This window comes from Antechinus flavipes, chromosome 6, assembly GCF_016432865.1.
Source record: "Antechinus flavipes isolate AdamAnt ecotype Samford, QLD, Australia chromosome 6, AdamAnt_v2, whole genome shotgun sequence".
NCBI classification, from domain to species: domain Eukaryota; kingdom Metazoa; phylum Chordata; class Mammalia; order Dasyuromorphia; family Dasyuridae; genus Antechinus; species Antechinus flavipes.
The window spans coordinates 205,396,559-205,416,300 of NC_067403.1; the positions used below are offsets into that span (position 1 = coordinate 205,396,559).

General features: G+C 38.8%; 1 protein-coding gene across 2 annotated transcripts in view; it reads left to right on the forward strand.

Annotated features, from left to right (window-relative positions):
- Positions 1–19,742, forward strand: part of ABCC8 (ATP binding cassette subfamily C member 8) — a 117,831-nt gene that overhangs the window by 19,602 nt on the left and 78,487 nt on the right. For both annotated transcript variants that reach the window (XM_051967553.1, XM_051967554.1), the window contains exons 4-6: positions 2,215–2,381; positions 3,963–4,205; positions 6,638–6,826. In XM_051967553.1, the coding sequence (XP_051823513.1) occupies positions 2,215–2,381; positions 3,963–4,205; positions 6,638–6,826 (599 nt within the window). The remainder of the gene's footprint in view (positions 1–2,214; positions 2,382–3,962; positions 4,206–6,637; positions 6,827–19,742) is intronic.

Here is a 19,742-nt window from a genome sequence, read left to right on the forward strand (position 1 = left end):
ACTTCACATTCAAAGAGCAAATAACTATATATATGCAAGATATATGTGTGCATACACAGAACATGTAAATATGTATATATTTACATACAATGTATATACATGTATCTGCAAATAGTATATGTGATTGTAAATAGGAATGTGTTGGAACCAGGTAGAAAGGGCTCATGAAATTGGCAAAGGATACAAACATATATGGTTTAATTTATTATTTTCTTGGTTATCTGCACCAGAATAGTTCAATTGAAATAGAAATGGATCCCTATTGACTTGAAAAAAAGTAAATTAATATTATCTATGTTGTATCATATCTTTATTTTACTAAACATTTCCCAATTTTTTTTTGTTTTTTTGTTTTTTTACTGAGACAGTTGGGATTAAGTGACTTGCCCAGGATCACACAACTAGGAAGTATTAAGTGTCTGAGGTCAGACTTGAACTCAGGTCCTCCTGACTTCAGGGCTGGTGCTTTATCCACTGTGCCACCTAGCTGCCTCTCCTAATTATATTTTAATCTGGCTTCAGAGTACTTGGGAATTGTGCAGGCTTCATGCAGCTGGCTGCCTTGAGTTAGTTGTTCCCAGTCTAGACTTAAGAAAGTGATGGAGAAAATGTTAATAATGCAAAATGCACTTAAAAGTATATTGTGTGTACTTTTTTTGAGAGCCAGTTTTTAAACATTTATCAATATTGCCCTGTAAATAATAAATATCTGTAATATAGGTATTATAGGTATATGCAAAATGTGATATGGATACATATTATTATATGTATTATACAAGTTATCCACAGTACACACAGTGTACATCTGACTCCTCTGAGTAGTCTCAGAGGAAAGTCAGGTATCTCATGCTAACCAGGTATGGGTGGTAGGTAACTTACTTAATAGGTGCTGGCCTTCCAGTCTCTAGGGCAGGGTGGTGAATACAGGCTGCTGATAGCAACAATCTCAGGGGCCAGTTTCCTAAGAAACCTTTCAATCAACTAGGAGCGCTCACTGACCCAAAACAGTAGGGCAGCTTCTGTTAGTCTATTTTTTAATTCACAAGAAAACAAAACAGTGAGTAACTAAGATTTGCTTTTTATAATCTAAGTTATCTCCTGGGAAAAGAAAGGGTTGGTAGTTTCTAAGGAACAAGAAATGGATTTACCATGCTCCTTCCAGGAGCTCTTTCACTGCTCTCCCAGGGGGGTGATCTGTAATACATATTATATGCTATAGGAGAAGGTGGCTAGGGGCAGAATGTATGCTCCTATTGAATAGGGAGTATTTCATTCTTTGTAGTGAGCTCCACAGTACAGTGCCTGACACAAAATAGGCACTTAATCAGTACTTGTTGATTGATTGATTGATTAATTGATTGATTGGAGTAGTGAAAGCCAGAATGTCTTGGATTCACACTCAATTTCATCATCATTACAAGTTCTATCTATTTGGTACCTTATGCTTTGCAAAGCACTTTATATAAATTATGTTATATGATCTTTCAACATTGTAGTTAGGGATTATTATATCCCTATTTACAGAAGAAGAAACTGAGACTGAGACATCCTCCCATACCTACATGCACTTAGGATCATGTTATCATAGACTTAGAGCTATAAGGGGCCTTAAATGCCATCAGGTCCAACTTCATAATTTTACAGGTGAAGAAACTGAGGTTCAGGAATACATGTCATGCAACTAAAAATATCTGAGGTGGTATTTGAACCAAGTCCAGTGCTCGACCATTCTACTATGTTGCCTCTAATCACCACACCATCCCCTAACCCAGCTTCCTTCCCCCTTCCAGCAGACTATATCTGTACACAGACCCATCCTCACACACAGACTCACTCTCATGTACAAGTTCACATAGGCAGCTGGATGGCACAGTGGATAGAGTCCCAGGTCTGGAGTCAGAAAGACTCATCCTCCTGAATTCAAATCTGGCTTCAGACCAGACCCTTAATAGTTATATGACCTTGTACAAGTCACTTGACCCAATTTGCTTCAGTTTCCTTATCTATGAAATGAGCTGGAGAAAGAAATGGCAAGCCTCCAGTACCTTTGCCAAGAAACCCTCCCCAACATGGGGTCATGAATAGTCAGACTCGACTGAACAACATAGGTTCACATACCCTCACACAGAGATTCATAGCTCTTTCTATTTAAGTCCATACACACACACACACACACACACACACACACACACATTTCCCTTTTCTCAATTTCAGCCTTGTTGATTTACTGGACTCTGGCCTTCATAACCAAGACGATCAAGTTTGTCAAGTTCTATGATAATGCAATTGGATTTTCTCAGCTCCGTTTCTGCCTTACTGGGCTACTGGTCATCCTCTATGGAATGCTCCTGACTGTGGAAATCAATGTCATCAGAGTAAGGGTAAGCAGCTCCTAACCTGCCATGTTACTGTCTCTGCTCTGGGTGCTCCAGTGGGACAACTAAGCTGGCTTGTAACAGCTTTCAATGAGTTCTTTTGCTGGTGAGCATTCTCCCTCTCTCTAACTCCAGAGATCCACGTCAGCTTTCCTGGGCTCTGTTAGGTGGGGTTAACAGGAGCCATGTGATGGCTTTCCCCTTTTGTTCTGATTTTTCTCTCCCAAATGACTCATACATAATACATTTTTAAAAATGAATTTACTTGTATAACCTAATTTTTTTTAAAGTCATATCAGTATGAGGGATGTTGGAAGGTTTGAGAAGTGATAGGAAAATCAAACATTCAAAAAAAGTTGCAAGGGTCTAAATTTTGTAGTTTGTAGGGAAAAAAACCCACAGATGAATATGGACAGGAAGGCATTCATAAAATCGTAGATTTAGAGTAGAATGGAGCCAAGAGACTATTTAGTTGTATCTTCTCATTTTATAGAAAAGTAAACTGAGGCTCAGAGAAATGAAATATGGATAAATGATAAGTCACGCACAAGTCATATGTCACAGATTTATATCTGAAAGGTACTTTAATGGTCTCCTCTTTGAGAAGAAATGAAAGCCCCAGGTGCTGTCCAAGGTCTCACAGGTTTCAAGTGATTGTCAAGATTCAAATCCAGATCCAATGTCCTTTCCACAATACCATTCTTATGGCTGTCTTGTAAATCTTTGATTCTATGGAGAAATAAATAACTCATAAGATCTATCAGATTTAAAACTTATAGAGAACTGAGAGGCATCATTTTATCGATGCCCAGAAGAGGCAAACTACTTGTATTTAACAAAGTCAAATTTAATTCCAGATCCTCCATCTCCACTGACTGCCTCCAGCTTAAATTATACCAGGACTGACTGAGAATAGACTCAAGAGGTCATGAAGCATTGAAATGAATGCTCATAAGGGCAGCTAGGTAGCAAAATGGCTACAGCACTAGCCCTGGAGTCAGGAGGATCTGAGTTCAAATCCACCCTCAGAAACTTGATACTTACTAGCTGTGTGACCCTGGGCAAGATATTTAACCCCAATTGCCTCAATAAATAAATGGTCCAGGAAGTGAGGATCTCCTTTCCTAGATATCACTAGCGATAGCTTCTACTGCCACAAAGCTTTTCTGGTTACAATTTTATTGGTCCTTCCCAACAACTTCATGAAGGAGTAATGCAAGTCTGCTCACTTGAGATGGTTGAGAAGATCAAGATTTAGAAATACAAAATGACTTCTCTTGCATCTTTTTGGTCAGAAGACCAAATATCATTTGGGAAAGTCATTCATCTTTCCTGGGCCTTGGTTTCTTTAAGTCTGAAAAGAGTAGGTAGGAATGAGTAGTCTCTGATGCCCTTTTCAGCTCCAAATTTGTTAATTAAGCTTATAAGTGATAAAGCTTAGACTAAAATTCAGCTAGGCTATCCTCAGAATTCAGGGCCTTTTTCATCCTATCTCTCAGAGATCAAGCTCTAGAATTTTTTACCTTTGGGGCAGAGAAGTCGAGTCATCTAGGGACATTCACTCTCCGTTGTATGTGTGCTTCTTAGAGATATGTATTCTTCAAGACCCCCAAGGAGGTGAAGCCACCAGAGGACCTACAGGACTTGGGCGTCCGCTTCCTGCAGCCCTTTGTGAACCTGCTGTCTAAGGGGACCTACTGGTGGATGAACACCTTCATCAAGACAGCGCATAAGAAACCCATTGACCTGAAAGCCATCGGGAAGCTTCCCATTGCCATGAGGGCCCGGACTAACTACCTGCGCCTCCGGGAGGCTTTCGAAGCCCAGAAGGTCAGTGATGGGCATGGTCCTCATCAGGAGAATAGCCTTCTTCTGGATGCTCAGAAGAACTTGACAATTTCTCTATAATCACAGAAGGAGGGTTCTTCATCCTATTTTCAGTCCATCACAGCTTAATTTAAAAAGGCTTTCACAGAATTGCCCGATTTCAGACCCAGATGTGACCTTGGAAGGCATCTTGTCAAACCTGAGCAAAAATCCACTCTAAAGGTGGCCCTCTGTTTAAAAAAAAAAAAAAAAAAATACTACCAGTGATAAAGAACTCTCTAGGTAATTTAGATCACTTCAATAGAAGCAATTTAGCATGGTCAGGAGGAACTTAGTTCAAATCCTAAATGTGGCCCTGGGCAAGTCACTTAAATGTGGCCTGCCTCATCTATAAAATCATGATAATAATAACACCAACCTCTCATTTTTCTTATGAAAATAAATGAGATAATATTTGTAAAATACTTTGCAAGCCTTAAATACTATATTAATTCTAGCTATGATTAGTAGAAAGTTTTTCCTTTATATGAAACTAGAATGTTTTCTAAAGTCTTTTATAACTTTTTTTACATCATAATTTCCCAATTCTACCACTTTCTCAAGTAGGAGCCTCCCTTTAATCAATTAAGCAAATAAAACGCTTTGATTATATCTGACAGCATATGCTTCATTCTGTACCCATAGTCCACCACCTTTCTGTTGAAAGAAGAGAGATCAGTTTCAGCATCACTCCTGTGAAATCAAGATTGGTCATCACATTGCTATCAGTTCTGACCTCTTTTAATATTGTTTGCTTTTGCTTAATTGTTGTTCTTGGATATAGTTGTTCTAGTTCTCATTTTCCTCTGCAACAATCCATGTAGGCTTTTCCAGGCTTTTTTGTATTCTTTTGATTCATTTTATATCACGCAATGATATTTTATCATATTCATGAACTATAGAAATTGTTCAGAAATAATATTCATGAACCACAGAAAAGATCAGAAATTCTCTAGTTGATGGTCACACTCTTTGCTTCTGAATTCTCCATATCATAAAAGTGCTGCTATGAATATTTTGGTATTTAGAGATGTCTTTTTGTCTTTGACTTCCCTGGGGTAAAAGCCCACTGGTGATACCTCTAGTCATTTTCCTAGTGGTATTCCAAATTGTTTTCCAGAATGGATGGACCAATTTGCAGCTCCACCAATGGTGTGTAGTGTGCCACTCTTCCCATGATTCCTGAATAACACTGATTACTTTGTCATTTGTAATCTTGCCAATCTCCTGAATTAGCAGTGAAAATTCAGAACGGTTTTAATTTGCATTTCTCTTATTAGTATTGGGACCAGTTTTATAATATAACGACAGCTAACACACATGTTGTTTTTATAGTTTGCCAGATATTTTACATATGCTGTCTTATTTGAGCCTCAAAAAATTCTGGGAAGTTGCTGCTCATTTTACATTTAAGGGAACTGAGGTTGAGAGATCACAGAGGAAGGCAAGCAACAAATATTCACTCATTGTCTACTATATGCCTAGAAAGTATCTGAGGTAGGAGTTGAACTCTAAGTCTTCCTGACTCTGAGTCCAGCATTTTATCCACTGCACTATCTACCTCATATAATTCATCACTTACCTTTTGTCTTCTTTTAACTGTCTATTTCTAGATTTTAACTACTTACTATTGGGGCACGACATAGATTTGTGCCAATTTCCTATAAATTTTGGAGATCAGACCTCTATCAGAGTTATTTCATGTGTAAGTTTTCCACCAATTGACAGTTTCTTTTCTAATCCTAATTATTGTTTGTTTGAAATTTTGTTTGTATGAAAGCTTTTGAAGAGATAACTGCCTTTCTGCAGCTCCCACTCATTATTTTCCCTTAGGGACAAGCAAAACAAATCTTATCCTTCTTCTTGAGGAGAGCCCTCCAAATATTTGGGAATAGTTTTTATAGTCATATAACACTCTGAGAAGTAGTCAGGACAGGGGGAATGATCCCTATTTTTCAGTTGGGTAAACCGATCCATAAAACAAGAAGATCCCATAACTAGTCAGTGGCACAGGTACAGATTTCCCATCCATCTAGGATATTTTTGCCTTTCCCTCATGTTGCCTCAATATATACATCACATAAACTAACTTGCAAAGAAAGATGGATAATGATGTAATGAGTAAACTAAATACCTCCAACTTCCCAGCTCTCCCTGATTAAAATAGGTTTTGTCTTCTCCATCTCAGTGAGTCCATCCAAGTCCAAGGAGACAGTAGCCATTAGGACTTTCAAATGTTGTATATAACAAGCTACTATTATTGTAGCAAGAGAGTCGAGGTGGGGAAAGAGGGGGAATATCTGGGAAGGTGGCGATCAGTGTTAATCTCCTGGGCACAGGTTGCCTCATCCACCGTAGAGATCTGACTTTGTTGCTGTGCTTTCTTGCTGGACCAGGGGAAGGGCTCCAGATATTCCCAGGGCTCTCGGGCCATCTGGTGTGCTCTCTGCCATGCCTTTGGGAGAAGGCTGGTCCTCAGCAGCACCTTCCGGATCTTGGCTGACTTCCTAGGATTTGCGGGGCCATTGTGCATTTTTGGAATTGTCAACCACCTTGGGAAAGAAAACGGAGTCTTCCAGCCAAAGGTAAGCAATCCCTGTGAACCAAATGGTCCTCTCCAGGGAGCAGGGAAGAGGCTCAGCCCATTCTCTCACCCGATAAGTGCAGAGGGAGCTTCCATGGCCAGGCATTTGTAGGAGACTGTCAATGTATCTGCACTAGCCTTGATCTAAACACCCCCCATCTGCTAAATAGGACATACCGCTGAATGTATTAGAGAGCAATGAGAGAGAAGGAGGAGGAAGGGATTTATGAGAGTAGAGACATAACAATTATGATGTACAGGGAAAGAAGTCTGACCTTGAAATCAAGTAACCAGGTTTCTAGTCCTGCCTCAAACATTTACTAGTCTGAGTCATTTCTCTAGATTTCAGTTTCCCCATCTCTAAAATGAGGAAGTTGGATTTGATGACCTCTAAAATTCTCCTAGATTTAGAGAAGGCCTTGGGTTCAAAACACTGACCTGACATTTAGTAGTTATATGACCTTGGAAAAATCATTGAGACTCAGTTCCCTTGTCTATAAAATGAACATCACAATTATACTTAATAGATCTTAATTTGCTTAATAATCATAATAATAATAGAGCTTGCATTTATGTAGCACTTTAAAATTTAAAACTACTTTATACCTGTCATTCCTATAGCACCACCTTTGAGGCAAGTTTTGTGGGTATTATTCCTATATTTTGATGAAAAAATTGAGATTCAGAGGACTTAAATGGCATGCCCCATCATATAACTAGGAAGGGTCAAAATCAGAATTTGAACACAGATCTTCCCATAAGTCCAGTGCTCAATGCACAACACCACACTGGGCTGCATTTGTTTCTAGAGAAATCCAGTCTTTTCTTTCTTGAAATCTGTTTGGGAGCAGCAGATCAGGTTGGTCTTGAAACAGTATTATTTCCCAAAAGGTGGTCTATACCGTGGCTTCTTAAACTTTTTCCACTAGCTCCACCTTTTCCCCCAAGAAATTTTTATACAACCCATCTAGAATCTGAGTCCAGGTGTCTCTGGCAGTGTTTGTGCATGCACAGTGCAAAGAGCACATATTGTGTGTTCAAAACCAATGCTGCAGTGAAGTCGCAAGTACAACGTGGGCAAGCACTGCCAGAAACATCTCGGATTCATTATACATTTGATTTTGAATTAATTTTTTGGCTGTTGCATTGAGAAATCTTTTACTGTTGCCAAATTTTTCACAACCTCCACATTTGGTTACTTACCCTCCTGTGGGGTCACAAAGCACAGCTTAAGAAACTTTAGTCTTTACTGTCAGGAGATGGGGAAAATAATGATGCAGTGAATCTGGGGGGTATCCAGAACACCTACACTCAGTCACTGGAGCAGGAGTTCTTTGATTCCCTTTGGTCATCAATGTACTCACTGCCTCCCTGATGATCAGGGGATTAGACCTATAATAGAAGGGCTGCTGCCTAGGATATCATGGCTTTAAATATTTATCTTCATGCTTGGATAATAGAACATATCTGGATTGTCACTGATGGAGGTATTTCTGCCATCCTTATAGATTGTAATTCTTTGATACTTTCTCATTTTGTGCATTCATATCTATGACTTTCCTTACATCCCCCCAGAATACCCATCTTGGATAAAGATAAATTAATATATTGTGAAAAGAATCTCCAGTGATTTGGGGTCAGAAAATCTGCTCTGCTTCCTCCTTGGGTGATTTTGTCACTTACATGCTGAAGTTGTTCCCTTATCTGTAGAATTTGGAAATTGGGCTCAGTGACTTGTAGGGTCTCTTTCATCTCCTAATGTTGTGATCTTATGTTTTGATTGCCACCTTTCTTGTACAAGTTACCCTAATTAATATGCTGTGATAATCCTACCATGAATCTTTCTATTAATCCTTGGCTTAAATGAAAACTTAATTCTTGAGATCATGGCGTTCCATGATTCATGGGACATCACCAGGAGAATATCGCTGGGAAAGAGATGGGCTTTGCATCTATGAGCAGCTTGAGATTATTGAAAGAGCAGCATGATACTCCAAGTAATTGCAGCCCATTCTCTTGCTCTCCTCATTCTGTCCAACTGTGGTACTTGGTACCACATATATCTCTAGATTAAAGAGACAGATATATCTCTAGATTAAAGAGACAGATATATAGCTATATACCTCTATTTCTATATCTAAAATCTATATGTGTACATGTTTATTTATACACATGATTACACATATCTACATCTATCTATAAAGATATATTTATATGTGGTTAGTTGATCGTTTGTCCTTCATACACAAAAAGGATCAAAATGACATTATTATGTTAGAGTCGAGTTATTCGACCAACTGGTTTTGGTTGAACATACCAATACAAGCTCAGAATGCTCTGCCTCAGGTTGGACACTAATAGTCCCTATGAACATTTAGGGTAATTTTACACATCTCATGTTTGTTTTGGGCTAATTCAATTCTGGTTTGTTCATAGAACACAGCATGTGCATATGGGTGTATATCTGTATGTCTGTGTATATGTGTGTGTACTGGTGGACTAACCAAATAGGCTGCACACCCAATAATCTAAGCAATGCGTGTTTTTATTTGGGGTGGTATAATGGATAGCCACATACAGAGTTGAGAAAATCTGAATTCCAATCTAGCTTCAGACACTAGATAGTAGCTTGTGATCCTGGGCAAGTCCCTTAATCTCTGTTTGCCTCAGTTTCCTTAACTGTAAAACGCAAATAATAATAGCATCTACCTCCCAAGATTATAGTGAGAGTTGAATGAGATAATCATAAAGCTCTGTAGGTAGATGGCATGATAGGAGGTAGATCATCAATTATCAACCCCTCTGATCCTTAGGGATTTTTCTATTTTTTTGTTTTCTATTTAAAGGTTATAATGTAATATTTATGGGTTAACTATGTATATTTTCTGCAGTTATCAAGTCCTCTCAGTCTTGGAGATTTTACTGTCTTTTTATCCATGTAGAGAATACAAGGTATTGTTTATGAACCAATGTGTGGTTTATGTATTTTCTACTTTCATCGATGAGAGTGTTTTGCAGACCTCCATTGTCTGTGTAGTGGAAAAAAGACTGTTTCATACTCAGTATGCATTAGTTACCTTGAAAGCTTACACAGGAGTTGGGGACCTTATTTCTGATGTCTGTGGAAGTCTAGCCATGACCTGTGTTCTGATATCCCAAGATAAATTCTAGGTATAGGCAATGTAAGCCAAAGGAAGATTATAAACTTAAGTAGAGCACTACATACACCCTCATCAGATGCTCGAGAACCATAGACTACAGTATTTTGTATTCACTCTTCTGTATATGTGCTCTTCCCTCCTGTAGAATATAAGTACCTTGAACCAGGGTCCATCTGACTTTTGTCCAAGTATATTCCCACAGTGTCTGAAATATAGGAAGGGTTTGTTGAACTGCATGATCCTGAGGATAAAAAAGCTCTAATCCCCATCCTTATTTTTCATTTGGGTCATTCATTACAATCGTTCTGGAGGCAAGCTTTTGTGGGGCCTCCCCACACCCCCACCCTGCTCTTCCCCCCACATTCTGCTAGTGTTTTGATTTAAATGATAGCACTGCAGCAAAGAGCAGGCCTTGAGAGTCAGTGGATGCCACAGCCTCAAGGCTGTTTCCCTGGGTCTGAAAGAAATTTATTCCTTTCATGGTCTGAGCTGCTGTCCTGCCCTGGAGCTTCCAAGGGCCTGGCTGCTCTGTAGCTCCACTGTGTATTCTAAGACCCTGCTCTCCTCCTTTCCTCCTCCAATCCAACATGACCACTATTGACGCAGGACTCTTTAACCCTACAGAAGGAATTCTTTTTGGTCATGGATCCCTTTGGTGAAGTCTATGGTCCCTTTCTCAGAATCATATTTTAAATACATATAACAATGTATCAGATTATAAAAGAAAACATTTGGATTGAAATACAGTTAAAAAAAAAAAAAGTCCACAGACCACAAGTTAAGAATATCCTTCCTAAAGAGAAATAGCATGCAACTTAATGCTAAAAAAAATGCTTTCCTGGAATATCTTGTTTTTAAGAAATTCTGCTCTGATTTTTTTGGTTCACTAGAAAGATCAGTGAATAGGGAGTCAAGAGACATAGGTGCAAATCCTGACTCACTAACTTATGAAGTAGCCTTGGACAAGTATCTCAGTTGCCTCTTCTGTAAATTGAAGATCTTAAACTTGTATTATAAAAGAAAGCTCACTGAATTTGGAACTTGGAGTAAAATCCTGGGTCTGCTGTTAACTGCTTATATGACCTTATTCAATCTCTTCTCTTCTCTGGATATCAGTTTCCTCATGTGTAAAATTAGGGGATCGAGCTCCTTGGGTGTCCCCCAAACTGAAAACTTTCATTCAATGATTTATAAGGGTCTTTTCAGCTCAAACTATGAGTAAATCTTCTGACTAGAAATAGAAAGAATTAGCACAAGACTATTCATCTCATAGAATCAATCGACAGGCGTGGTTTTGTTCATTCATGCAACAAATGTTTAAGTACCTACCCTGTGAAAGGTCCTGAGCTGGTGTTTGGTTTTATTATGAAACCAGAGCTTTGTCAGGACCACTGATTGTCTGGAGCTAGAAGAAGGAACTAGAGAAAAGATGTCGACTTTGCTGAGTTTATTTTTTCTTTTTTAACCTGGATCCTTTTGTCCTTTTTTTTACTTTTCTATAGCCGATTCATTTCAGATGATTACAGAATCAGAAAATCGTCACTCTTAATGAGGACTAGAACCTTCTTTTTCCAATGAGGAAGAGACTCTAACCTCTTAACCACAAATAAGCAGAGGGGAAAAAAAGCAGAGACATAATTAGTGACTTGAATAATTGATGGCTCACCCTCATGTAATGCTATCCATCTAATGAGGTCCTAAACCTCAAGCAGCAGTTAATCCTCACAGGGTTTTGATTAAATTTCATTTTGCCCAAGTTACAATTAATCCTCCACGCCTCGATGTGGGGGGTAAGAGTGGGGAGAGAAATGCTACGCCAGGGAATATGAAATGTAATTTCCCAGGCGGAAGAATTTATCCTCTGTTTGGGCATATTGCATGGGCTTTAGGAGGTTATATATTTTCAGCTTCTGCAGCTGATCCAAGAACAGTGGAAGAATTTTGCTGCATCATAGCTAACATAATAATAGCTAACATTTGTATGGTGGTTTTAAATCTTCACCAAGTTCCCTATATTTATTATGTTGTCTGAGCCTTTTAAAAATCCTGCGAAATAAATACTATTAATACCACCATTTTACAGATGAGGGAATGAAGACTAAGAGAAATGAAATGACTTGCTCAGAGTCCTACAACTAACAAGCATTTGAGGAAGGATTCAAGCTGACTCTCAATCTAGTGTTTTATCCATTATGTCACCAAGCTGCATTATCACCACCTCCACCACCCCAGAACAAGGATCATGGTTTACCCCATGCTTTGAAAGAGTTCCACATAGGACAGAAGAATGACAAAAAGCAGGATCCTACCCTTCCTCATAACTTGGGCTATGCAAGCAGATTTTTCTACACAAGGAATGCTGGGAGTCAATAAGCCTAACTGGATTAGGAAGGTAGAACTTCTAGCCAACCAGAGAAATTTAGATTGATTGAGCAGTCTCTGTTTACTATCTATAGGTTATGGTTAGAAAGCCCTGTTCCTATTCTTTATCAGAGGATCTATTTTTGGTGTTGTGGAAAAAGACTTGAAGACTTTCATAGAATCATAGAGCTGGAGACAGAGTTAAGAGGATTTTTAAGGCTATCACACCCAACTGTAGATTCAGGATAGCTAAATGACCTGTGCAGGGTCACACATTGATTAAATGCCAGAAATAGCTTCTGATGAGAAGTCTTTTCTGTGTCCAGCACTCTAGCTACTACGCCATGATATGATGCTACTTATCATTTATACTTCAATCCATAAGGAAGGAGATTGGCCAATGTCACACCCAATACTTAGCAGCCATTTTCTCCCCTTTCCCCAGAATGAAGCAGTGGACTTAGCCCTCACTTGGAGTCTAAGACCTGGACTCAAATTTTGGCTCTGCTACAATTGTAGCATTTAACTTCATTACTCCTCTATTTCCTTATCTGTAATAATTAGAACTCTAAAGTTTCTTCCAATTCCAAATAATCATAAAAATTTATTATTAATTATTATCATCATTCCTTCATCTGCAAAATGGGTTGGTACTTTTAAGCCCCTTCTTACTCTGAATACAAGCAATTGTTATTTATTGTTATCAATTAATAATAATTATTTTAATTACTCCCTCATTTGTAAAATGAGATTGGACAAGACCTCTAAAGTCCTTTCCAATTCTAAATAATTACTTTTTATTATTATTTGTTGATAATAAATTATTATTATATTCCCTCATCTATAAAATAAGATTGACCTAAACTTCTGAAGTCCTTTCCAATTCTAAAAAATAATTATTTATTATTATTTGTTGATAATAAATTATTATTATATGCCCTCATCTATAAAATGAGATTGGATGAGACCTCTAAAGTCCTTTTCAGTTCTGAATAATAATTATTTATTATTATTTGCTGATAATAAGTTATTATTATATTCCCTCATCTATAAAATAAAATTGAACTAGATCTCTAAAGTTGTTTACAAACATTAGAGAATGGAATGGAAGCATTCCAGGGAAGATGCTTCTGGAGACTTAGAGAGGGGGAGGGAGAGGGGGAGGTGAGAAAAAAAAGATGAAGGAGGAGAAAAGGAGAGGGGAGGGAGGAAAGGAGAAAGGGGGAGAGACAGACAGACAGAGACAGAGACTGAGAGAGACAGAGACACAGAAACAGAGACCCAGAGAGACAGAGAGAGACAGAGAGAGACAGAGAGAGAGAGAGAGAGAGTTTCTAAATAATTATTTATTATTATTTGTTGATAATAACTTATTATTATATTCCCTCATCTGTAAAACTGGGGTTAAATTATAAGACTGCTCTCAAGTCCTTTCAATGACTACAGCAACTAGCATTTTCATAGATCTTCAAGGCTCACGAAACTCTGTATCTACGTTATCTCGATTGCTCTATTGATCCAGAGAATGTTTTCCCCAAGCACAGCCTAAATCCTCCCCCCAGCAGCCTTAGCCCACGAGCAGACCTCACTGGTGTTGTAAACAGCCCAGCCTGGACTCTTTTCAGTTTCCAGGCCAGCAAGAGCCCGTGTCCTTGGCATCCACAAGGACGAGCCACTTGTATTGTTTTGCTGGATTACTGGAGGTTTCCTCGTCTCTGCCAGATCTTCCTTCCTCCCCTCTGACCTCCCTGCCTCTCCCTCCTCCCTTCCTCCCCAGTGAGATGCACGTAGGGGCCAAGGAGCCCTTCATCACTCACTCCCCCATCATCACGTGCACTACATGCCACTGATCAGGGCCCAGGGGGCTGGGAAATTAAATTCATCCCCGGCCCCGGGCGCTGAAATCTGCCACTAGAGCCGAGCCCAGAAAAGAAGTGTCAGAGGCTGGTTCCAGGGAAGATGCTTCTGGAGACTTAGAGAGAGGGAGGGAGAGGGGGAGGTGAGGAAAAAAAAGATGAAGGAGGAGGGAAGGAGAGGGGAGGGAGGAAAGGAGAAAGGGGGAGAGACAGACAGAGACAGAAACAGAGACAGAGACCCAGAGAGAGACAGACAGAGAGAGAGACACAAAGAGAGAGAGAGAGACAGACAGAGACAGAGACATGGAGATAGAGACAAAGAGACAGAGAGAATGAGAGAGAGAGACAGATAGACAGAGAGACAGAGATAGAGACAGAGACAGAGAGAATGAGAGAGAGAGACAGACAGAGAGACAGAGATAGAGACACAGAGACAGAGAGAATGAGAGAGAGAGAGAGAGAGAAGAGAGAGAGAGAGAGAGAGAGAGAGAGAGAGAGAGAGAATACCAATTTGTCTTTGTCTTTCTGTGTCCTTTTGTCTTCCTGCGTCCAAAGCTGTGGGGAGGTATGCGATATGTGTATGTATGTGCTATGGGTAAAGATTACCTTTTATAGATTTCATCAGGTCCCCTCCTGCTTATCCTGCTCTATTTGCAGCTCATCTTTCCTCAGACCCTGTCACAAAATCTGTCATGACACTATTAAGCAGGAAGGATCTTAGAACAAAGACTCCAATGTCTGATCTAGATTTCTGCTTCCAGCTGCCACATGTCACCCTCACCCAGTAGCCCCAGAGAGGAGAAGAGGCTTTCTAGTGTCCCAATTGACAGAGAGAAAGATGGAGGAATATACCCTATCTCTGCATTTTTTATACAAGGGCATGATATGTGGATTTAAAAGAATACAGATTCAGGAGTGGTCAGAACTATGATGGGCAGTACTACGGATGGCACCCCAACTGTGTGCCTGCCTTCAAAAAGGATTATCCCTAGCTTAGCCCAAGCTGCTCCATGTACTATATATATATACTATAAATATAAATTTAGGACCAGAAGGTGCTAGAGTTGGAAAGGACATGAGAGGCCAGCTGTTCTGACACTCTCACTTTACAGATGAGGAAACTGAGACCAAAAGAAGTTCAGTAACTTACCAACAAGGTCACACAGGTAGTGTCAGAGGTGGGTTTTGAACCCAGACCCCTGAACTCTAGCGTCCATATCTTTCCATTACACTATTTACAAAACAGAGGATTTGCCAGCTTCATAGCTAACATTTAACAATCCCCTAGTGGGTTATTGCGGAGAATAGTGGATATGCAGTCGGAAGTGCTGGCTCTGCTACTTGCTTCTTTGTTACCTTAGGTAAAATGCTTCATCTCCCTGGAACCCAATATCCCAGACTCCCCAACATGTTCCAATATGCTCAGGGCTCCCTGCCTAGATATTCGATTGTTAGACTGCTTTTCAATGAGCTTCCCAGTCATGACTGTGATCAGTGAGGAAACCATAATGGCATTCCTTAAAAATTAGCTTTTTAGGCATTCCAAGTGAAGGTCCACATTAAAAAAAAAAAAAAAGACCCAAATTTGGATAAAATAGGGGACACATGTCTGTGATTCTGACAAGTCAACAGTCAAGTCACAAGCATTTTTAAGTGCTACCTGTTGTGCACTGGGCTACATGTGCTGGGGACACAAATACTAGCGAAAAGAAAAATAGTTCTTACCCTCAAAGAGATGACATTCCAATAAGGTAAAATAGGCCAGAAATGGGGGCTCTGAGAGTAAAAAAATTGAAGCAAGTTTCTCTGAACTGAGTCAAATTTATATAAAAAGCCATTTCCCAGTTGATAGGTGATCAAAAGATAAGAACAGTCTTCAGATGAAGTAATCATAACTATCTATAGGCATATGAAAAAATATTAGAGAAATGCAAATTGAAACAATCCTGAAGTACTGCTGCATACCTATTGGCTAACAGAACAGAAAAGGACATTGACAAATCTTGAAGGAAATGTGGGGAAAATGAAACATTAATGCATTGTTGGTAGAGTTGTGAACAGATTCAACCATTCCATAGAACAATTTGAAACCATGCCCAAAGGGCTACAAAACCATATATATCCTTTGACCTAACAATACCCCTACTAGGTCTGTATCCAAAAGAACTAAAAAACAAGAGGAAAAAGATATATGTGTATAAAAATATTTATAGTAGCTTTTTCCTGGGAGCAAAGAATTAGAAATTGTGAGGATGTCCATCGATTGGGAAATGATTGAATGAATTGCTGTGTGTACTTATGGTGGAATGCTATTGTGTTATAAAAAATGATGAGCAGGATACTTTCAGAAAGACTTCCATGAACTGATGCAGAGTGAAATGAATTATATACAAAGTGAAAGCAATACTGTAAGATGATCAGTTGAGAATGGCATAACTATTCTCAACAATACAATAATCCAAGACAATTCTGAAGGACTTATGATTTTTTAAAAAATGCTACCCATACCCAGAGAAAGAACTGGTGGTGTCTGAATGGAGACTGAAGGATACCTTTTCTTTCTTTTTTACTTTATTTTTCTTGAGAGGTTGTTTTGTTTCTTGTTTTTGTTTTATTTTGTCTATGTTTTCTTTCACAACATGACTATTATAGAGATAAAAAAAACAGAAATGGAGACTCTGGGATATACTCATCCAGAGAAAGGGATTTCAAGGACAATGGCATTTTCCAGCATGAAAAACATAGTGGTAAAGTTCAGAGAGTCAGAAGCAGATTCAGGAGAAAAATCATAGGGTGAGGGGATGTCTGGTGTTAATATGAGTAAAAAAAAAACAAACCCCAAGATTCTGGTTTCCAAACCATCCAGAAGACAGACTTCTCCTATCCCCTAGGTAAGAGATTTGTCCCAAGACTTCATAGAACTAGATCTCTGAATAAAGAATTAGTTGTCTTTGTACTTCTAGATTTCACTACCTTTTTACTTTTTTTCCACTATTTTTCATTATTCACTATTTTTATCCCCAGTTCAGCTTGTTCCCAAAAGTCTCTGTGTTCTGATTCACGAGATGTGAGCCCTCCCTTCTGTTCTTCCCCTCCCCTACTAGTCTTTATTGTGCATTGGGTAGAATCCCTAGGAAGCACCCAGAGAGAATTCATCTGGGTGACACACATGACGTGTCATATGATGTGATGTCTGTCACACTCTGGGGCTTGGATGATCCCTCATTAAGAACCTGTCACATTCCTTTGGTGTCTGATTTCTGCTATTCCTGAAGGAGAGAGAAGCTCCCATTAAGAATGTGTCCTGATTATGTGTATAGGCTATTGATGTAGCAGTTCCCCAAAGTTCTATCTTGAGCCCTCTTCTCCCCCCCCTCCATATATATTTTTTTTTCCTCTCTGTCTCTCTCACTCTGTATTTCTCTCTCTCTCTCTCTCTCTCTCTCTCTCTCTCTCTCTCTCTCTCTCTCTCTCTCTCTCTCTCTCTCTCTCTCTCTCTCCCTCTCCCTCTCTCTCTCTCTTGCTCTGTATTTCTCTGTCTCTGTCTCTGTCTCTCTCTCTCTGTCTGTCTGTCTCTCTCTCTCTCTCTTTCTGTCTCTTTCTTTCTCTCTCTCTCTCTCGTATCTCTCTCTCCCCTCCTCTCTTTCCCTCTCCCTCTTCCTCTTCTTCCCTTCACTTGCTGACCTCAGCAGCTCCCATGAATTTAATTTTCATCTCTAGGCAGATGATTCATATTTGTATATATCTGGCCCCAGTTTCTCTTCCTCTCTTCTAGTCTCATATCACCAACTGCATATTAGACATTTCAAACCATAGATATCTCCAACTCACGTGTCCAAAAACATGTGTCTCCCTGCCCTACTTCTCCCACTTTTCCAAACTTCCCTGTTTAGGTCAGGCATTAACAACATCCTTCCAAGTACTCAACTTTGCAACCTCATCATTGTCCTCTGCTCCTCACTTTCCCACATCACACATAGTCAATCATTTTTCAAGTCTTAGTAATTTTATTTCCCACAATTCTTGAAATCATCCCTTTCTTTCTTTTCAATGGCTACCACTCTAGGTACTCAATACTTCTTATCTGGACTACTCCATTGTCCTCCTAACTGAGCTCCTTGTCTTCAATCTCTGACTTTTATATCTTCCCCACAGCTACCAAAGTGCTATATAATATATATAGCATATAACATATAATATTATATATAACCCTATAGCACAGACATGAATATATTATTCCCAGTCTCAAAAAATTTTAATATTTCCCTTTTACTTCAAGAACCAATTTTTTAAAAAATTTTTTCTTTGTAATTTATGGAATAAAATAAGCATTTCCATAACATAATATAATTAAAATCAGGATTGCATATGAAATTGCAAATATACTATGTAAACTTGCTATTCCTTTTCCATAATATCCTTTTTATATAATTAAATAAATTTATTTTATGTTATAAAATAAATTTATCTTATATAATAAAGTTATCATGTAAATTTCCCTTTTTTCTTTTTTCTTCTTTCCGCCTGACCCTAAAGATGACTACCATTAGACACAAATGTGTATATATGTAAAGTTACTGTATACATAATTCTATTTTAAAACTCCTTTTAAGCCTAGCTTTTCTACCCTTCTTATATTTCCATCTTCATATATTTCTTCCCTTCATACACTGATGATCCAGAAATAGTGGTTTTCTTGCTGTTCCTTCCTTACCTATAGCACTCCATCTCCCACCTCAGTGATTTACATTGATTGTATTCTATATACAGCACATACTCTTTCCTCATCTCTGCCTCTTAGAATCCTTGGTCCCTTTCAAAATTCAATTTATGATTTTTTTTTGTTGTTGTTGAGGCAATTGGGGTTAAGTGACTTGCCCAGGGTCACACAGCTAGGAAGTGTAAAGGAGAACATATTTGAACTCAGGTCCTCCTGACTTCAGGGCTGGTGCAAAATCCTTTTTTATTAGTCTACCCCAGGTGCTGATTCCTAGCGCTTTCTCTTCAAAATTACCTTGAATTCATTTTGGTGTTTATTTTTGTATAACTTTTATGTGCTCATGTTGTTTCTGATAGAATGTAAATCCTTTGACATTAGAGAGTCTTGCACTTCAGAAACTATCTGGCATCTAATAAGTGCTTAAGAAATATTTGCTTATTGCTTAATAGCTTAATTGACTGACTGTAAATGGAATAATCCTGGGCCTGTGTAGCTAAGAGCCTGGAGGTCCTTCTTCTGACCGTGTGGGGTCAGAGGTTTCTTTGCAGACTGGTGAGCATGAATATATTGCCCGGTTTCTCTCTACTTTGTTTTGATGGGATTTTCATTTAAAAGCTAGTGAGTTCAATATCATTTCTCCGGAAGTGAACTATTCTATCTTCATGCAAATATTGATGCATTTTAGCCCGAGTGCTTACTTATCAAGATCAAAGTGTTTCTTTTAGCTGCCTTAGCTGCCTCTGAAAGAAAACACTCTTATTCCCTGGTGTCTTTAGCAAGAAAATTGTTTCCTGGTTGCCTATTATGGGCAGGACCTTA